This window comes from Paramormyrops kingsleyae, chromosome 3 (genome assembly GCF_048594095.1).
Source record: "Paramormyrops kingsleyae isolate MSU_618 chromosome 3, PKINGS_0.4, whole genome shotgun sequence".
Taxonomy (NCBI): Eukaryota; Metazoa; Chordata; class Actinopteri; order Osteoglossiformes; family Mormyridae; genus Paramormyrops; species Paramormyrops kingsleyae.
The window spans coordinates 26,043,535-26,058,236 of record NC_132799.1 but is presented as its reverse complement, the minus strand read 5'-3'; the positions used below and the strand labels follow the sequence as shown (position 1 = coordinate 26,058,236).

At 46.5% G+C, this 14,702-nt stretch overlaps 2 protein-coding genes across 5 annotated transcripts in view; one reads left to right on the top strand and one right to left on the bottom strand.

Moving 5' to 3' along the window:
• Nucleotides 1-532: 532 nt before the first annotated feature.
• Nucleotides 533-8,891, top strand: LOC111857529 (alpha-aminoadipic semialdehyde synthase, mitochondrial-like). Of its 2 annotated transcripts, none has more exons than XM_072709967.1 (12): nucleotides 533-619; nucleotides 1,870-1,977; nucleotides 2,244-2,373; nucleotides 2,457-2,567; nucleotides 2,719-2,827; nucleotides 3,079-3,219; nucleotides 3,294-3,461; nucleotides 5,213-5,308; nucleotides 5,533-5,648; nucleotides 5,726-5,814; nucleotides 6,514-6,690; nucleotides 6,851-8,891. In XM_072709967.1, exons 2-12 carry the CDS (start codon nucleotides 1,878-1,880, stop codon nucleotides 7,024-7,026), a joined length of 1,413 nt encoding a protein of 470 aa, XP_072566068.1. In that variant the 5' UTR covers nucleotides 533-619; nucleotides 1,870-1,877; the 3' UTR covers nucleotides 7,027-8,891. The 2 variants fall into 2 exon arrangements, with proteins under 2 accessions (XP_072566068.1, XP_072566070.1); XM_072709969.1 differs by lacking the exon at nucleotides 533-619 and adding an exon at nucleotides 629-1,161.
• Nucleotides 8,892-9,080: 189 nt separating this feature from the next.
• LOC111857481 (receptor-type tyrosine-protein phosphatase gamma-like) overlaps nucleotides 9,081-14,702 on the bottom strand; it is a 38,072-nt gene continuing 32,450 nt past the window's right edge. For all 3 annotated transcript variants that reach the window (XM_023838403.2, XM_023838410.2, XM_023838419.2), the window contains 11 exons: nucleotides 14,292-14,426; nucleotides 13,984-14,135; nucleotides 13,662-13,797; nucleotides 13,156-13,302; nucleotides 12,852-12,945; nucleotides 12,486-12,559; nucleotides 12,278-12,397; nucleotides 12,044-12,187; nucleotides 10,533-10,675; nucleotides 9,972-10,107; nucleotides 9,081-9,875 (listed from right to left, as the gene is read on the bottom strand). In XM_023838403.2, the coding sequence (XP_023694171.2) occupies nucleotides 9,735-9,875; nucleotides 9,972-10,107; nucleotides 10,533-10,675; nucleotides 12,044-12,187; nucleotides 12,278-12,397; nucleotides 12,486-12,559; nucleotides 12,852-12,945; nucleotides 13,156-13,302; nucleotides 13,662-13,797; nucleotides 13,984-14,135; nucleotides 14,292-14,426 (1,422 nt within the window). In that variant the 3' untranslated portion in view covers nucleotides 9,081-9,734. The remainder of the gene's footprint in view (nucleotides 9,876-9,971; nucleotides 10,108-10,532; nucleotides 10,676-12,043; nucleotides 12,188-12,277; nucleotides 12,398-12,485; nucleotides 12,560-12,851; nucleotides 12,946-13,155; nucleotides 13,303-13,661; nucleotides 13,798-13,983; nucleotides 14,136-14,291; nucleotides 14,427-14,702) is intronic.

The following is a 14,702-nucleotide window of genomic DNA, read 5'->3' as shown; positions in this document are numbered from 1 at the left end:
CATTTCATGTAGCTATATAACCAAGACACAAAGAATACATGTGAGGTAGACATACTGCTCCCTCACATTCACCAAATTGCCCCTCAGTGTACCTGTTTGAGTGAATGGTGTGTGAGTGTGCCCTGCGATGGGTTGGTGCCCCATTCTTGGTTGTTCCCTGCCTCGCGCCCGTAGCCTCCAGGATAGGCTCTGAACCCCCCGCGAACCCTGAATAGAACAAACGGGTAAAGATAATGGTGGATGGAGCAATTAACAAATAAAATGGAGAAATACAGCCATTTCCATGTGGGGATGAGCCGGTGGATGATCCCTTTCATATGTTGTCCGTTTTGTATGCTGTTGTGGGATCACGTTGACAGTGGCTGCTGCTCGACCCTCCGCCCCTTCCGTGAGTTAAATAAGTTAGAGCGCTGGCACTCATCACTAACTGAGAATGCAGTCCGGCTCCATCATGCCACCGTCTCCTCGCCAGGGGGCGGGGCCGGCCGGAGGCTGGTCCCGTGCATCCGTACGCCATTGGTGCGCGCGACGGGTCACGCGCTGAATGAGCCGCCTGAGGGGCATGCGCATCTCCCGCCTGACGTACAGTAAGACGCTTTAGTGAACTTACCAAACTTAGGTACGTAGGAGACGGTGACTGTCGTTATAAATGTGTCTGTCTTCATAAGAATAACGAAAAACTCCGCTGTGTCACGCAGTGAATTAGCCGGATTCGTTTGCGGGGGCATACCGGGCGTTTAAACGCCGTTGTCGGAAAACAAACGCCGTTGCACCGGATCACTGACTTGGTCGCCCGTCGGTTAGATATTCTTACCGACGCTGCAAGATTCATAACCTTGGTGGAGGGTTTAACTCTCTGCCTCATCTTACTACATCGTCGAATTTATTTCACGAACACAGTTATATGCGAAGCTGTATTTAGTGAGAGTACAGTGACTTTTTTGACATATAATGTTTGTTTCTCGTACTCTCATTCTGGGTCGTTACTGTCGGCGAATTTGGTTTCTTACCCGTGATACGTAGCAATCTGGTGTATTATAACGAGACGTGGCTGTGCCCGAAGGAAATGTGGACGTGCAGTTCCAGTTTGTAGCCCTTATCTGTGGTTTTTATGAGATGACAGCTCTAACCTGTCTTGATACCATTTCCTGATTCCAACAGGTAAATTAAACTGTGTAGTAGTAAACTTGCCCGGGCAAGTTAGAAGTGTTTTGTTACCCTTTTTTGCGATATTTCCTAAGTTGTCTATATAATGAGATGAAAATAATTTTAAATATGGACACCATTCTGTTGTGAAGGAGTGTGCCCGCTGTTGTGAGGACAGAAGGTGCGTCATTTCTGTGATGTTAAAATGAGGAGATAGTTTGTTGTGGAAGTTTTTGGGAGAAGGTATCCCGGCAGGTGCGGGGGGTGAAAGTTTAAATATGGTGAGAATTTTTTTCACCCCCTCCACCCAACCAACGGGTCTTTTAAGGCAATCCTGCAAACCCATTTATGTTTTCTTCATCTGGTAACATTTTAATAAAAAATGCATCTCGTGAAAGCCTTATTTGGCAAGACCACATGGCGATGCTTAAGGAATAATAGCAGGTCACACTTGTACCCGCTGGAGGTGTTGGATTCAGTTTCGGTAATTACTCTGCTGATTGGCTGTTTGCTTCCTTTTATGGGAGCCCAGGTAAATGTTAGTTTTAAGGAGCTGCTCAGTAATTTCCAGTGGCCTCCTAGATAATGTCACTTAGCAATCAGGCTAGTTTAATTAGTCCGAGCATCAGCCGTGAGTGTTCTCTGAAATCTAGTTTAATTATTACACTCTGTAATACTGCAGCACCGATATTTTGTATTGACTTGGCGTAATTTGTGTTTCAGGGAATAAGATGGACCTTAAGAAGCGAGTATTGCTGCTGGGGTCTGGGTACGTAGCGGCTCCTGCTATTGAGTACCTGACACTGGATCCTGGGACTCAGGTCACTGTAGGTAAGGAGCCACGTCTGCCTGGCCAAAGGTTGCTTATTAAAAGAAACATTGCTGTCATTAAAAGAAACACATGAACACCATGAATCCTGTCGGTGTCCGTCTGCCTCCCCCCCCCCCCCCCCCCCCCCGAAAGCTGTAAACCTAGGGGAACCACTGGACTGTAAACATTCCTTTACGAAATTACATATAATTGTACAGTATGTAGATGTGATTTATGGTAATGACCATTGAATGCAGCCCTTTATGATGTTCTGTTTGTAATTCAGCCTCGGTCATGATGAATCAGGCAGAGAAGCTCGCTGCCAGATACCCCAACACTACCGCCGTGATGCTGGATGTCACAAGCCAGCAGAGCCTCCTTGAGTCTCTGGTCAAGGACCATGATGTTGTTATCAGGTACTGGAGGAACCTCGAGACTGAATGCATAGGCTTGGGGAGTTGGGTGTATGAACATGCTGGAGATGATGGGTCTTCTGCAGTCTGCTTCCTTACCAGCATCACGCCATGATTGCTGAACATTGCATCAGGAAGAAGGTGAATTTGGTGACTGCCAGCTATGTTTGTCCTGCCTTGAGAGAGCTTCAGAGTCGGTAGGATGACTGACATATTCATAAAGTTAAAAATGCATAAATGTTGTTTTGTGCGTGAAGGAGTGTAATTGGCTTTAAAATCAACATTTGGGTGGTTATCACCATGTGACCATGCTGTAGTTCACATGTCGTTCCACCTGTATTTTTGCAGTGCGGAAGAGGCTGGCATCACCATGGTGTGTGAGATGGGGTTGGACCCGGGCATAGACCACATGCTGGCCATGGAGTGCATCGACCAGGCCAAGGAGGAAGGGTGCACTGTGCGTGATGTCCCGGTCCTAAGAACTAATGATGTCCCTGAATGTTTTTTGTATGAGCAAAGCTTCATGCTTCATGCAGAGTTGGCTTCAGCTGTCTGGTGCATTGCCAACATGGATGAGTAATACAGAGATGTACAAACCAGGGAGATAGATGCCTTGTGTTCCTCCATTTCTGCACCGTGTCCTTCATGCCCCAGTAAAACCTAATATGTGTGCTAGCTGTATGCTGTTGCCTCTGACTTTGGGATCAGGTGGAATCCTACATCTCGTACTGTGGGGGGCTCCCCGCCCCAGAGAGTGCAGGAAACCCCCTGCGCTACAAGTTCAGCTGGAGTCCTCGTGGAGTTCTGCTCAACACCCTTAACCCGGCCACCTTCGTAAAGGACAATAAGGTACGGTGACCTCTAGGGGCCATAAAGGTTACTGTTAAGCGGTAAACTCATGTGAGTTTCTGTGTCTTGGGCAGGTTATGACCTTTCCGCCAGGAGGGGCTCTGCTTGAAGCCGCTGCTCCTATGGACTTCATGCCAGGCTTCGACCTGGAGGGCCTCCCCAACCGCGACAGCACCACGTACGCCCGGCTGTACGGCATCGAGTCGGCCCACACGGTCCTTCGGGGCTCACTCCGCTACCGGGTACGCGTGCTGCTCGCGCTCACATCTTCTCCCCGGCTCTCCAAGGTCTCGCTCTCGTTTCATGACCCACTCGACACACTCCTGAACTCCCCGGTGGCTTTGTCTGACGGCCCGGATCGTGTGGGGAGGGGAGAGCCCCTGACGCCGGCCTACCTTCACTCTGAATGCCCATTTTCAAAAAAGGGGATAGAAGTAATTTGTCAAACTATAGGCCAATCAGTCTAACTTGTATAACTGGTAAAGTTATGGAGGCTATAATCAAAGAGAAAATGGTAGATTACCTGGACTCAAATAACATTTTGAGGGATAGCCAGCATGGATTTAGGAGAGGTAGATCCTGTTTAACAAATCTGTTGGAGTTTTTTGAGGAAGCTACTCAGGAAGTTGATGATAAGAAGGCCTATGATGTCATCTATTTAGATTTCCAAAAGGCTTTTGATGTTGTTCCCCACAAGAGGCTCTCACTTAAACTCAAAGCGACAGGTATTTTAGGAACTGTAGCGACTTGGATTGATAACTGGTTAACGGATAGGAAGCAGCGAGTAGTTATAAGAGGCTCGATGTCACAGTGGGCCTGCGTTCATAGTGGGGTACCGCAGGGTTCAATTTTAGGACCACTTTTGTTCCTAATTTACATAAATGATATAGACACCAATATATACAGTAAACTGGTGAAATTTGCAGATGACACCAAGGTGGGTGGTGTAGCAGATACTGAACTAGCGGCTCAGCAGCTACAGCGGGATCTTAATTTAATTAGTGACTGGGCTGACACCTGGCAGATGAAATTTAACATAGACAAATGTAAGGTACTCCATGTAGGGAGCAGAAATATAAAGTACAGGTATTTTATGGGACCTACTGAAATAAAGGTAGCTGATTATGAGAAAGACCTTGGTGTGTATGTTGATGCTTCCATGTCTCATTCTCGCCAGTGTGGGGAAGCAATAAAAAAGGCCAATAGGATGTTGGGGTACATCTCCAGGTGTGTGGAGTTTAAGTCAAGGGAGGTAATGCTAAGATTATACAATTCCTTGGTGAGACCTCACCTAGAATATTGTGTACAGGTTTGGTCACCATATCTTAAAAAGGACATAGCGGCCTTAGAAAAGGTGCAGCGTAGGGCCACAAGAATGATTCCTGGTCTTAGAGGAATGTCATACGAGGAAAGGTTATTTGAGCTAAATCTGTTCAGCCTCAAGCAAAGGAGACTGAGGGGGGACATGATCCAGGTCTATAAGATTCTAACAGGTTTGGATGCTGTTCAACCGAATAGTTACTTCAGCATTAGTTCAAATACAAGAACTCGTGGCCATAGGTGGAAATTAGCGGGAGAACATTTCAAACTGGATTTAAGGAAGCACTTCTTTACACAGCGTGTAGTCAGAGTATGGAATAGTCTTCCTGATAACGTAGTGCAAGCTGAATCCTTGGGTTCCTTTAAATCAGGGCTAGATAAGATTTTAACAACTCTGAGCTATTAGTTAAGTTCTCCCCAAGCGAGCTCGATGGGCCGAATGGCCTCCTCTCGTTTGTATAGTTCTTATGTTCTTATGTTCTTATGTCAGTGCTCGGTATCATCAGTGATGCTGTCCTTCCATGTAGAGGAACTGTAGATGTCTCATTAAAAAAAAAAAAAAATCCAAATTCCTGAACACTGCAGGTGATTTCCCCATGGTCACTGTTAATGAGAACTTGATAAATGAGTGTTATGAGTATTTGCTTATTACACACACGCTGGTTCATTGCAGGGCTTCTCTGGTGCCATTAGCGGGTTTGTGAAGCTGGGCCTGATCACCACCGACCCTTTTCCAGCAGGGGACTCCTCTAACAGGCCTGCCTCCTGGGTACCAGCTTGCTTGCGCCATTTGAGCTGTTGCTCTGTACATCTTATCCTTGAATAGCTGCACCCCTTCAGGTGATACTGAAGAAGTATCCTCCTAAGTATCTGCTCCTAAACAAATGAAAAACAAGCTTACAGTAACGCATGAGTTCAGGTCATGTGGAGTCCTGGCAATCTTTGGAAAAAACGTGAAGAGGGAATCTCATCTGCCTCTGCCCCCTCCCACAGAAGGATCTCATCTCCCACCTCATTGGGGTTCCAGCTTCAGCCAGCACTGAAGCTTTCCATGACGCTGTATGTGACAAGTTGGGAAGGGACCAGGGCAAGATGGAGGTGCTCAAGTGGTAAGACCTTGATAGAACCTGTGGTGTTAAGGTGGTGCATCATTATTGAGACAATCCTCCCCCCTTTAACCGGCCAGGTTTGGCATGCTCGGAGACAACCCCCTCCCCCAGGCGGACTCCGTCCTGGAAGCTGTCACGAAGCATTTGGAAGCCAAGCTCCATTTTGGTAAGGGTGGGAGGGGGTTGTCACTCATCGTTCTGAATGCTACTTTGTGTGCTAGTGCTTTAAGAGTTGGATTTAAGGAGTGTCCGTGTCGCACACCCAGGATGAGAGCAAGGTGCCGGAGGTCTGACATATGGAGACGTGTCATTAATTTGTGTGTGATGCCTCGCAAACGGTGACCCTCAGAGGTCACTGACCGCACTGACACTGTGCAATATGTAAAACGTTTTAGAATCTGTAATGCCTGGTCATCAGAGGAGGTATTTCTGTTAAGTCTCAGATTAATTTGAAAATGTTAATAAATGGAATGTGTACATCTTTGTGTACATCTACCGTGTTTTTAATCAGTTTTGTTTACTTGTTATAAGGATATCAGCCACAACAGTACAACAGATGAATTTATGTGCTTTAGTCAGACTGTTGTATACTTAATATTATTTTATAATGCAGAATAGCCTTTGATTTTTGCTGGATGTGAATATGAGTATGCAACTAATGAATAATATGGATATACCTTTGTTAAGTTTCCAAAGTACAGCTGTTCTGTAGGTGTTTCATGCATATCAGTTATTTTCATTTAGCATTAATTTTGCTCTAAGGATATTATTTCTTTTGCAACTCTTAAAGTAGAAAATATCAAGGCATATAAATGCATTTTATTTTCCTTTCTCCCTTCTGTCCTTGCCTGACTTGCTAACGCAGAGCCGGGTGAGCGGGACATGGTCATTCTGAGGAACGAGGTGGGAGTCCGTGGCCATGGCGGGGAGCTGGAGACCCGCCGTGCGGAGCTACTTCTCTTCGGAGAGCCCGGCGGCCACTCTGCTATGGCCAGGACCGTGGGCTTCCCTGCTGCCATTGTCGCTCGCATGCTGATGGATGGTAAGGGTCCCAGCCCGGTGGCCGACACATCAGAGGCGCCGACCTGAGATTTGTACTTGTTTCCCTGGGTGCCATTTACATGCGTATCTGAAAGCTGATTCACTTTTTGCTGCCTTGGCTTTTTTGCTTAGAAGTGAAATGTTAACTTGTTACTGGACAGGTGAGATCGAGAGGAAGGGCCTGGTGCTGCCTCTCAGCAGGAGTATCTATGGCCCTGTGCTGCAGCGACTGTCGGCCAGAGGACTGTGCATCAGTAGGACCTGCCCCGACACAGGCGAGGCCTGTAGACCAAATCTCAGACACGCCAGCCTGCTTCCTGGCCCCACCTTACCTTAACACCAAGGGCCATACAGATAGTCTGGTGTATTTTACTGTTTTGTCAGCTGTCATTGATTTGTGGATAGGAAATCCTTCTTGGTTTGGGGGACACTGGCTCAGTGGGTTAAGCTGCTATGCCTGTGATCAGAAAGTTGCAGGTTCAAGTCCCAGAGTTGGCAGAGTAATTCCACAGTTGGGCCCTTGAGTAAGGATCCCCACCCTGGGTAGTTACTAACTCTGTTCTTTACTTTTTATTTGTCATTTGCACAAATACATTACAATGTTTCACGGGACGGCCTCCGACCACCTACCCTTAAGGGGTCAACATAATGGTCTGCCGGATAACGTAGCATAATAGATGGATGTCACTCTTTACTGAGGCTCGAACCAGCGACCTCCAGATCACAGGGACAGAGACTTAGTGCGTCGCGCCACCATCCAGCCTCTGACCGCCTTCCCTTAAGGGGTCAACATAATGGTCTGCCGGATAACTTAACTATAGAACAATTAGTCTTTGCTGAGGCTCGAACCAACGACCTCCGGATCACAGGGACGGCGACTTAGTGCGTCGCGCCACCGACCACCTACCCTTAAGAGGTCAACATAATGGTCTGCCGGATAACGTAGCATAATAGATGGATGTCACTCTTTGCTGAGGCTTGAACCAGTGACCTCTGGATCATAGGGATGGACACTTAGTGCGTCGCGCCACCATCCAGCCTCTGACCACCTAGCCTTAAGTGGTCAACATAATGGTCTGCCGGATAACGTAACTATAGAACAATTACTCTTTGCTGAGGCTCGAACCAGCGACCTCTGGATCACAGGCACAGAGACTTAACCTGCTGAGCCACTCCCCACTCCCCACTCTCCACTCTCCACTTTTAAGGTGCAAAGATAATGATCTGCCAAATAATGTAACACAGTGAAAGTATCATTGTTGTTGCACACCACAGTGAAATGTGTCCTCTGCATTTAAACTATATGTGACATAGCAGTAGGTAGCTACCATTTAGCACCCAGGGGAGCAATGCATGGGTATATATAATGTGGTATATATAATATGGTATATATAACATGGGTATATATAACATGGTATATAATATAATTGTCCTTCATAAAGAATAAACAACCTGCAAAAGGCAGCTAAGACTATTAAAGTGTCACTATTAAAATTTTTGACCAGCAAGTAAGACTTGGTTTGCCTGGTGGTGGGGTTACCCCCCCAAGAATATTTAACAGTCCCACGCCTACTAGCAGGGCCGAGAGCGTGACCAAACCCAGCAGGTTGCATCACCACCATCTGATTGGTCAAAATGCATGATACCACGGTTCTGTGCATGGATTATCTGAAGGAAAAAGCCTATATTCTATATATCATTCAATATTAGGAGTATTGTACACCATGCTGCATTCCTCAAAACTCTGAACTTGAAAATATCCAACCTCCTACTGGGGATGTAAATGACGCTATGATGAATGTTTAAGATTCTGTCTGGACACAGCCTATTTTATCCCAGCAAAATGAACATTTCCGTGGTCTTAGACTGGATTACAGACTAGACATTAATCACAGTCACCCTTTGCCCTATGGATTTATCATTTCCTTACCTCCATTTCAGCTCCCAGAAGCGTAATCCATCTCTCAAGGACTAACGTTGGTTTCTCAATGATATTAAAATGGAGAAAAGCCTTCATCACAACAGCCAGGCAGGAGTTTTGAAATGCTCTCCTTGTCTTGTACTAATCAGACAGGAAATTATAAAATGGATTTAAAAATTTGTTTTAATGAACTCCTTATGTAATGAATTAAGTGAATGTCCTTATTTCGGGGGGTCTGGCTGACAGACACTGTAATACATGGTGGTTGTGATTGTAAATAACTCCTGGCTGATTCCTGGTGTTTGTTTACTGCGAGCGTGATGTCACAGCGCTGGTCCTGCGAGCGTGATGTCACAGCGCTGGCCCTGCGAGCGTGATGTCACAGGGTTGGCCCTTGTTTCCTGCAGGTTTTGTCCCACTGATTAAATACGGGCACCAGCGCATCTATGCTACATGACATTTCGCCAGGGTTATTTTTACATTTTAATCTAATCGTGGCTTAAAAATCAACATGAACATCATGTGGGAAATCATAAAACACAGTAACAGAAATAAAATCATTTACAGCCATTCAACTACAGTTAGAATGCTGCCGTACATTTAAAAATAAAAAAGGTCTAGGAAATTGGACTGATAGTCAAATATAAAATCTACTCATATAAATAGAATATTGATCTGTTGATCTCTAAGTCATACTATATACACATTAAAATTTCCCCATGCTAGGATCCCAAAAGAAAGTCGTGAAAAGGTGATTATTTACATTTGAAATAGAAAACAGGAAGAGTCAAAGAGGGACATCAGCAGACTTATTACATCTTAGTGAAAGCAGCAATGCAGAATAAGAAGCTTATGCTTAGTAACAGACATTTTGCAAAATAAGACTCTACTGAAGTTTAACACAACCGGAACCAAAGCAGTTAAGGTTACAGACATGAATTACAGAAAGGCACGTGGTTCAGGCTTACACTGTGTCCAGTAATGTCAGGTCACTTCGGCAGGAAAAAAACAGGCTTGCAGGAAACGGACTAAACGCTTTTGGTTTGCCCCCCCCCCCGCTAAAGTGTCAATAAGAGATGCAGCTCATTCAGAGGCGGTTGTGTGCCAAATGGCCGTTGCCATGGTTACACTAGAGACTCCAAGCTCTCGGCGGCATTACCGGTGCGGGCCGGCACTGTGCCATTGTCAGCCGTGTGGAGGGTGTGCTCGTCCTCTTTTGTGCTCACCAGGCTCAGGATGGCCTTGTACAGGAACTGGTACTGATCCTGGATCAGGGGAGCATTACGGTGTGTTAGGGAACGGCACTGAGCACACGCCAAGAGCGCAAACGTGGCACTGAACACCAGATGGGCTCCACTCACGATGTCTGTGAAGACTCCCGGTCTCATCAAGTTAGTCATCCTGACCACCTGATAGACATCTATGGACTTCTCCTCCTCCAGCTGGTTCACCAGGGTCTTGAGGGTGCAGAAGGTTGCGGCAGCCACACCCCCATGGCTGTAGATGGGAACCAGCGGCACAATGCAGACATGTCAACAAATACGGCACTTTAATGAATATGCACTTGAATAACTCTAGAAAATTCGCAGACAGCGCTCTGGACATTTTTATCAACACGCACACGCATCTCTCCTCCCACGTTCATCCATTCTCCGTTCTCAAGTTCTTCCAATTTCCCATGAGAAATAGTTTAGCTTCTGCGCATGAAGTAAATCGAGACTGGGGGAGTAGGAGGAGTTTGGGAATGCTGGGTAATGCCTAGACATATAAAACATATTTCGGTAGCTTCCACCCGCCATTGTATAATAGAGGCATTTGACGTTTGTGGTGGCAAGTGGGTCCGCCGCACAGTGGGAAATGTCCGCTGTTACAGCTGTGAACGAAGCGACTGACATTAAAGGCTCTGACTGACAATGCCTTACTTGTCGTACACCACCATGGGTCCGTCCTGGGGGGCGCTGGTCCTTCCTACAGTGCTGATCAGCTCGAAGGTGTTGCTGATGGGGCCGTCCGGGTCGGGCCACCGAGGTGCTAGGTACTGCCGCACGGCCAGCACGTAGTCATCCTGGGGGGGGGGGGCAGTGCGTGGTACACACAAAAATATCTATTCATATTTTATTGGGGCCCGTCCATTCATCTCTATGGGAAAATCCCTAATCCCAACTATGACGACTTTAACCCCTACCCTAACCTTAGACCACCAATCCATTTCCTGTAACTGCTTATCCTATTCGGGGTTACGTGGCTCCGGAGCCCATCCCGGAGGCTGTGGGTGCAAGGCAGGGAACAACCCAGGACGGGGCGCCAACCCATTGCACGACACACACACACCACACACACCTCTATGGGCAATTGGGTCACTCTAGTCAGGCTCAGCATGTTTTGGACTGTGGGGGGAAACCAGAGTACTCGTAGGAAACCCCATGATGACACGGGGAGAACATGCAAACTCCACACACATGGAGCCATGGCGGAGACTCGAACCCTGGTCGCAGAGGTGTGAGGCAACACTGCATCCCCACCCACCCGGACCATTAGTAACAAAACAAAATACAAGACTTTTGGCATTTTTAGTTTTTTTGATTGCAGTCACATATTTTTATAAAACTGAGCTTCCCTGGTGGTAACAAAATAATGATCCCCACAGTCAAAATAACAGGTTTTTATCACGTTGTGGGGACATCTGGTCCTCACAATGTAAAATATACATAAACCACAAAAAGCACTGTGTGCCAGTGTGTCTGTGTCTGGATAAAACACGCAAGTGTGTACAGCTAAGTATGTATGTGGCTATATTGGTGTGTGTGCCTGCATGGGTGTGTTTATGATCACCTGTGTGTGCGCATGTATATATGTGTATACGTTTACATGTGTTTACTATCCTGGTGTATGTATATGCATGCGGGCATATGAGTATTCGTGTGTATGTACATGCATGCGTTCATATTTACATGTTTGTGTATGCCTGTGTATCGGTGTGTGTGTGTGTATGCCTGTCTATTGGTGTGTGTGTGTGTGTGTGTGTGTGTGTGTGTGTGTGTGTGTATGTGTGTGTCTGCAGTGAGCAGAAGTGATTACTCACCGTCCAGTACAGATGGCGATCTGACAGCTTGGTGAGTAACAGATGCTCTCTGCTGAAGCGTGCTAAATGTTTATTGAATTCCATTTTCACATTTCCTGGCAGTCACTTAAGTCTCTTATTCCCTTATAACTTTACACAGAGTCATTTAGCACCAATTAACATTAAAGCTAAATTCTATAAAAGAGACTGTTTTTTTGTAACTCGGCCACTAAATGAGACAAACTTCTTGAGTGAAGGGGCAGTGCTTCACCTCAGGAACAGGGTGCGCTCAGCAGAAGATCATATTTTTTTTGTGTAGATACCAAAAAGGTCCCTTTGGCTGAGATAGACACACCAGGTGCCGTATGTTACCTGCGTGGCCTCCAGAATAAAGTCCTGCACCACCAGCATCTCCTCATTGGACAGGCAAATGTGGTCTTCTCCTGTGAAGGTGACGGAGAACGTCTCGTATCGGATAGGCTGGCCTCTGGCTGGCCAGTAGGCATAATCTTCTGCCTGAGGGGTTGCAACAAAACGGGAATGATTTCTCTACAGTCTTTCTGCTAGGACCAGGCCAGTTTCTCTGGTCTGTTTTAAGTTACCCACCTGGCCTTGCAGTGCCACAATGACCTGACTGCTGTGATCCCAGACCATTCTCCAGAAGTCCGGCATGGTGCTGGGAAGTGGCCTTTGGGTCACAATGAACTCACAGCTGTGGTGGTATCCCTGAAATGTAGACTCTGTCAGAACTGCTGTCATTCCACCAACAAGCACTAGGGGTCACTATAACACCACGGCCCCATACTCCACTCACCATGACATAGGATGCGTTGATGTAGTCCGATGTCTCCCCCGCCAACATTGACAGACACACTCTGGATCTCTCCACTGTAATGTACATGTTGAAAATCACAAGAGATACCCAGAGGTACCAAGTGCTGTGGTTGAAGGCTTACATACATGAATGGTAAAAGGTTGTAAGAAATTAATTCGCTCCATCTTTTGGTCGATGTTAGCTAATGAAGGAAGGAAGACCAACAGACAGTTCCTTTGCTGTGGTAACGTCCAGTTCCTGGCTGCCATAGCAGCTGCGTTGACCATAAAGGTGTGCATATATAGAGGACAATGAAAATGCCCATGTCACCATGCTGACCTGAATCAGGAATTCCATGGTACTCACCAGGAAAGACTGAGGAGGTCCTGTTTTTATCCCTGTTGCACGGTTTCAGGGCAGTAGAGTAGTCGCCTTGCTTGGTGTTGACCTTGGTTATCATCTGTAGGAGCATGTAAACCCACACTGAGTGTTTACATAAACACAAAACTTCAGTTATTACATGGAAAGGGCTCTCATAACTGCGGAGGAAACAGGCACCCAAGTATTATACAGAGCTGCTAGGCTTTCGTTTCCACGGGAAGGCCACTTCTGAGCTGATTTCCTACACCGTTATTCGAGATGTCTCCTCTGCTCGGAAGACAGCTGCTACCTTGAACTGCTTCTCCAGGTGTGTGTGGCCAGACGGCCCCTGAATCAGAAGGTTGTTCACATAGCTGTGGATGTGGGCAGAAAGAACCTCTGTCTCCCTGCTCAAGATGGCCTCCACCAGGGCGTCATAGATGAAGACGTACTGCTCCTGGAAGAAAGCACGAGGTGACAAGGAGGAAAAATCAATGGTCAGCGTTATCTTGAGAAAGACTTGTGCTGTTGTACCAGAGAGAAATATGCCGTCAAGTAGCAATTAAACAGGAGTGAGTATGATGGTTATAGTCAGGGACTTGGAAGCTGATTCATTAAGGTCCATTAAGGCCATATTACTGTTAGGTCGTCAAACTCAACATGGACTTCAACATCTTCAATGACTATTACAGCAAATTATCCAACTGTAAAACCATCACTAAGCAAGGTAATTCACATCATTATAACAATGCTAATTAGAAGAATCGGCACAGTTTTCTGTAGATGATTACATTGTCAGATGCTTCTCATCCTTACCTCAGTCTGTACCAGATAGCTCCTCTGCATTCGTATGTGTTTCAAGAAGCCCAGAACATTCACCGTCCCTTGCTCCTTGATCTGCTGTAACATGCTGTCCAGGACAATGTAGGTGCCTGTTCTACCTACACCAGCGCTAGAACATGAAGCGGAGATGAAGAGTGTGAATCCTGCAGCTTCATTCTTTCCGTACTAACTGTCCACTCTTATGGTTTGAACAAATGGGTGACAGAAGGCTGAAAAGGAACCATGCAGGAACAAAGTCTCGGATGCACAGAGAATAAGTGGAGATGCTGTAGATGTTGACTAGAACATGGGATACCTGCAATGCACCGCAATGGGCCCCATGTCTGCAGTTCTAGCCCGGGATGACTTCCGCACAAAGGTGAGCACCGGCAGGACGTATTCAGGGACGCCCATGTCGGGCCACTGGGTGTAGTGGTACTGAACCACAGTTCGCTCATGGCCCTTCGCCTAGGGGTTAGAAAACGGCCTCTTACATCTGCCGGTACAAATTTCATGCGCAGGTAACAGCTGTTGCAGGTACCAGGATCAACACAAGGTAAAGTATGTGAGGAGAAAAATATCAATGGTTGTTTAATGTCAAACAGAAATGTTTAAGGGCTATACCTTCTTGACCTTGGTGTTTCTCAGGGTGAAGGTTCTTTGGGTGTAGTAGGCCAAGACCTTGGTGCTCCTTAGTGTGACCATGAAGCTGCCAAACTCCTCCTGGTTCTCCCGGGGCCAATACTGGTCACACTTCCGCTGGTCGTGACACCAAAGCATCACCAGCATATATTTTACTGACCACCATCATTGTTCACAAGCCTATCAGTGAAACTGCCAATGCCAGTCATAACCATTTACCAGTCATCTCCATAACATCATAGGCAAGACCACAAACATAGTTGAAGATTTTGGTGAAACAGGTGAAAGTGACACCAACCTCATAACTAGGAGGTCCTGATAAATGAGATTAATACTCATGATGGAATAAATGCAGCCATCAGCCTATGACTGGTTGGCATCACTGGCCCACCG

Bases quoted from the DNA above. Each gene is read 5' to 3' on its own strand.
- LOC111857529 (XM_072709967.1), top strand. From the start codon at position 1,878: ATGGACCTTAAGAAGCGAGTATTGCTGCTGGGGTCTGGGTACGTAGCG. The intron at 2,568-2,718 runs GTAGGATGACTG...GTATTTTTGCAG, and splicing joins TTGAGAGAGCTTCAGAGTCG to TGCGGAAGAGGCTGGCATCA. The intron at 6,691-6,850 runs GTAAGGGTCCCA...GTTACTGGACAG, and splicing joins CGCTCGCATGCTGATGGATG to GTGAGATCGAGAGGAAGGGC.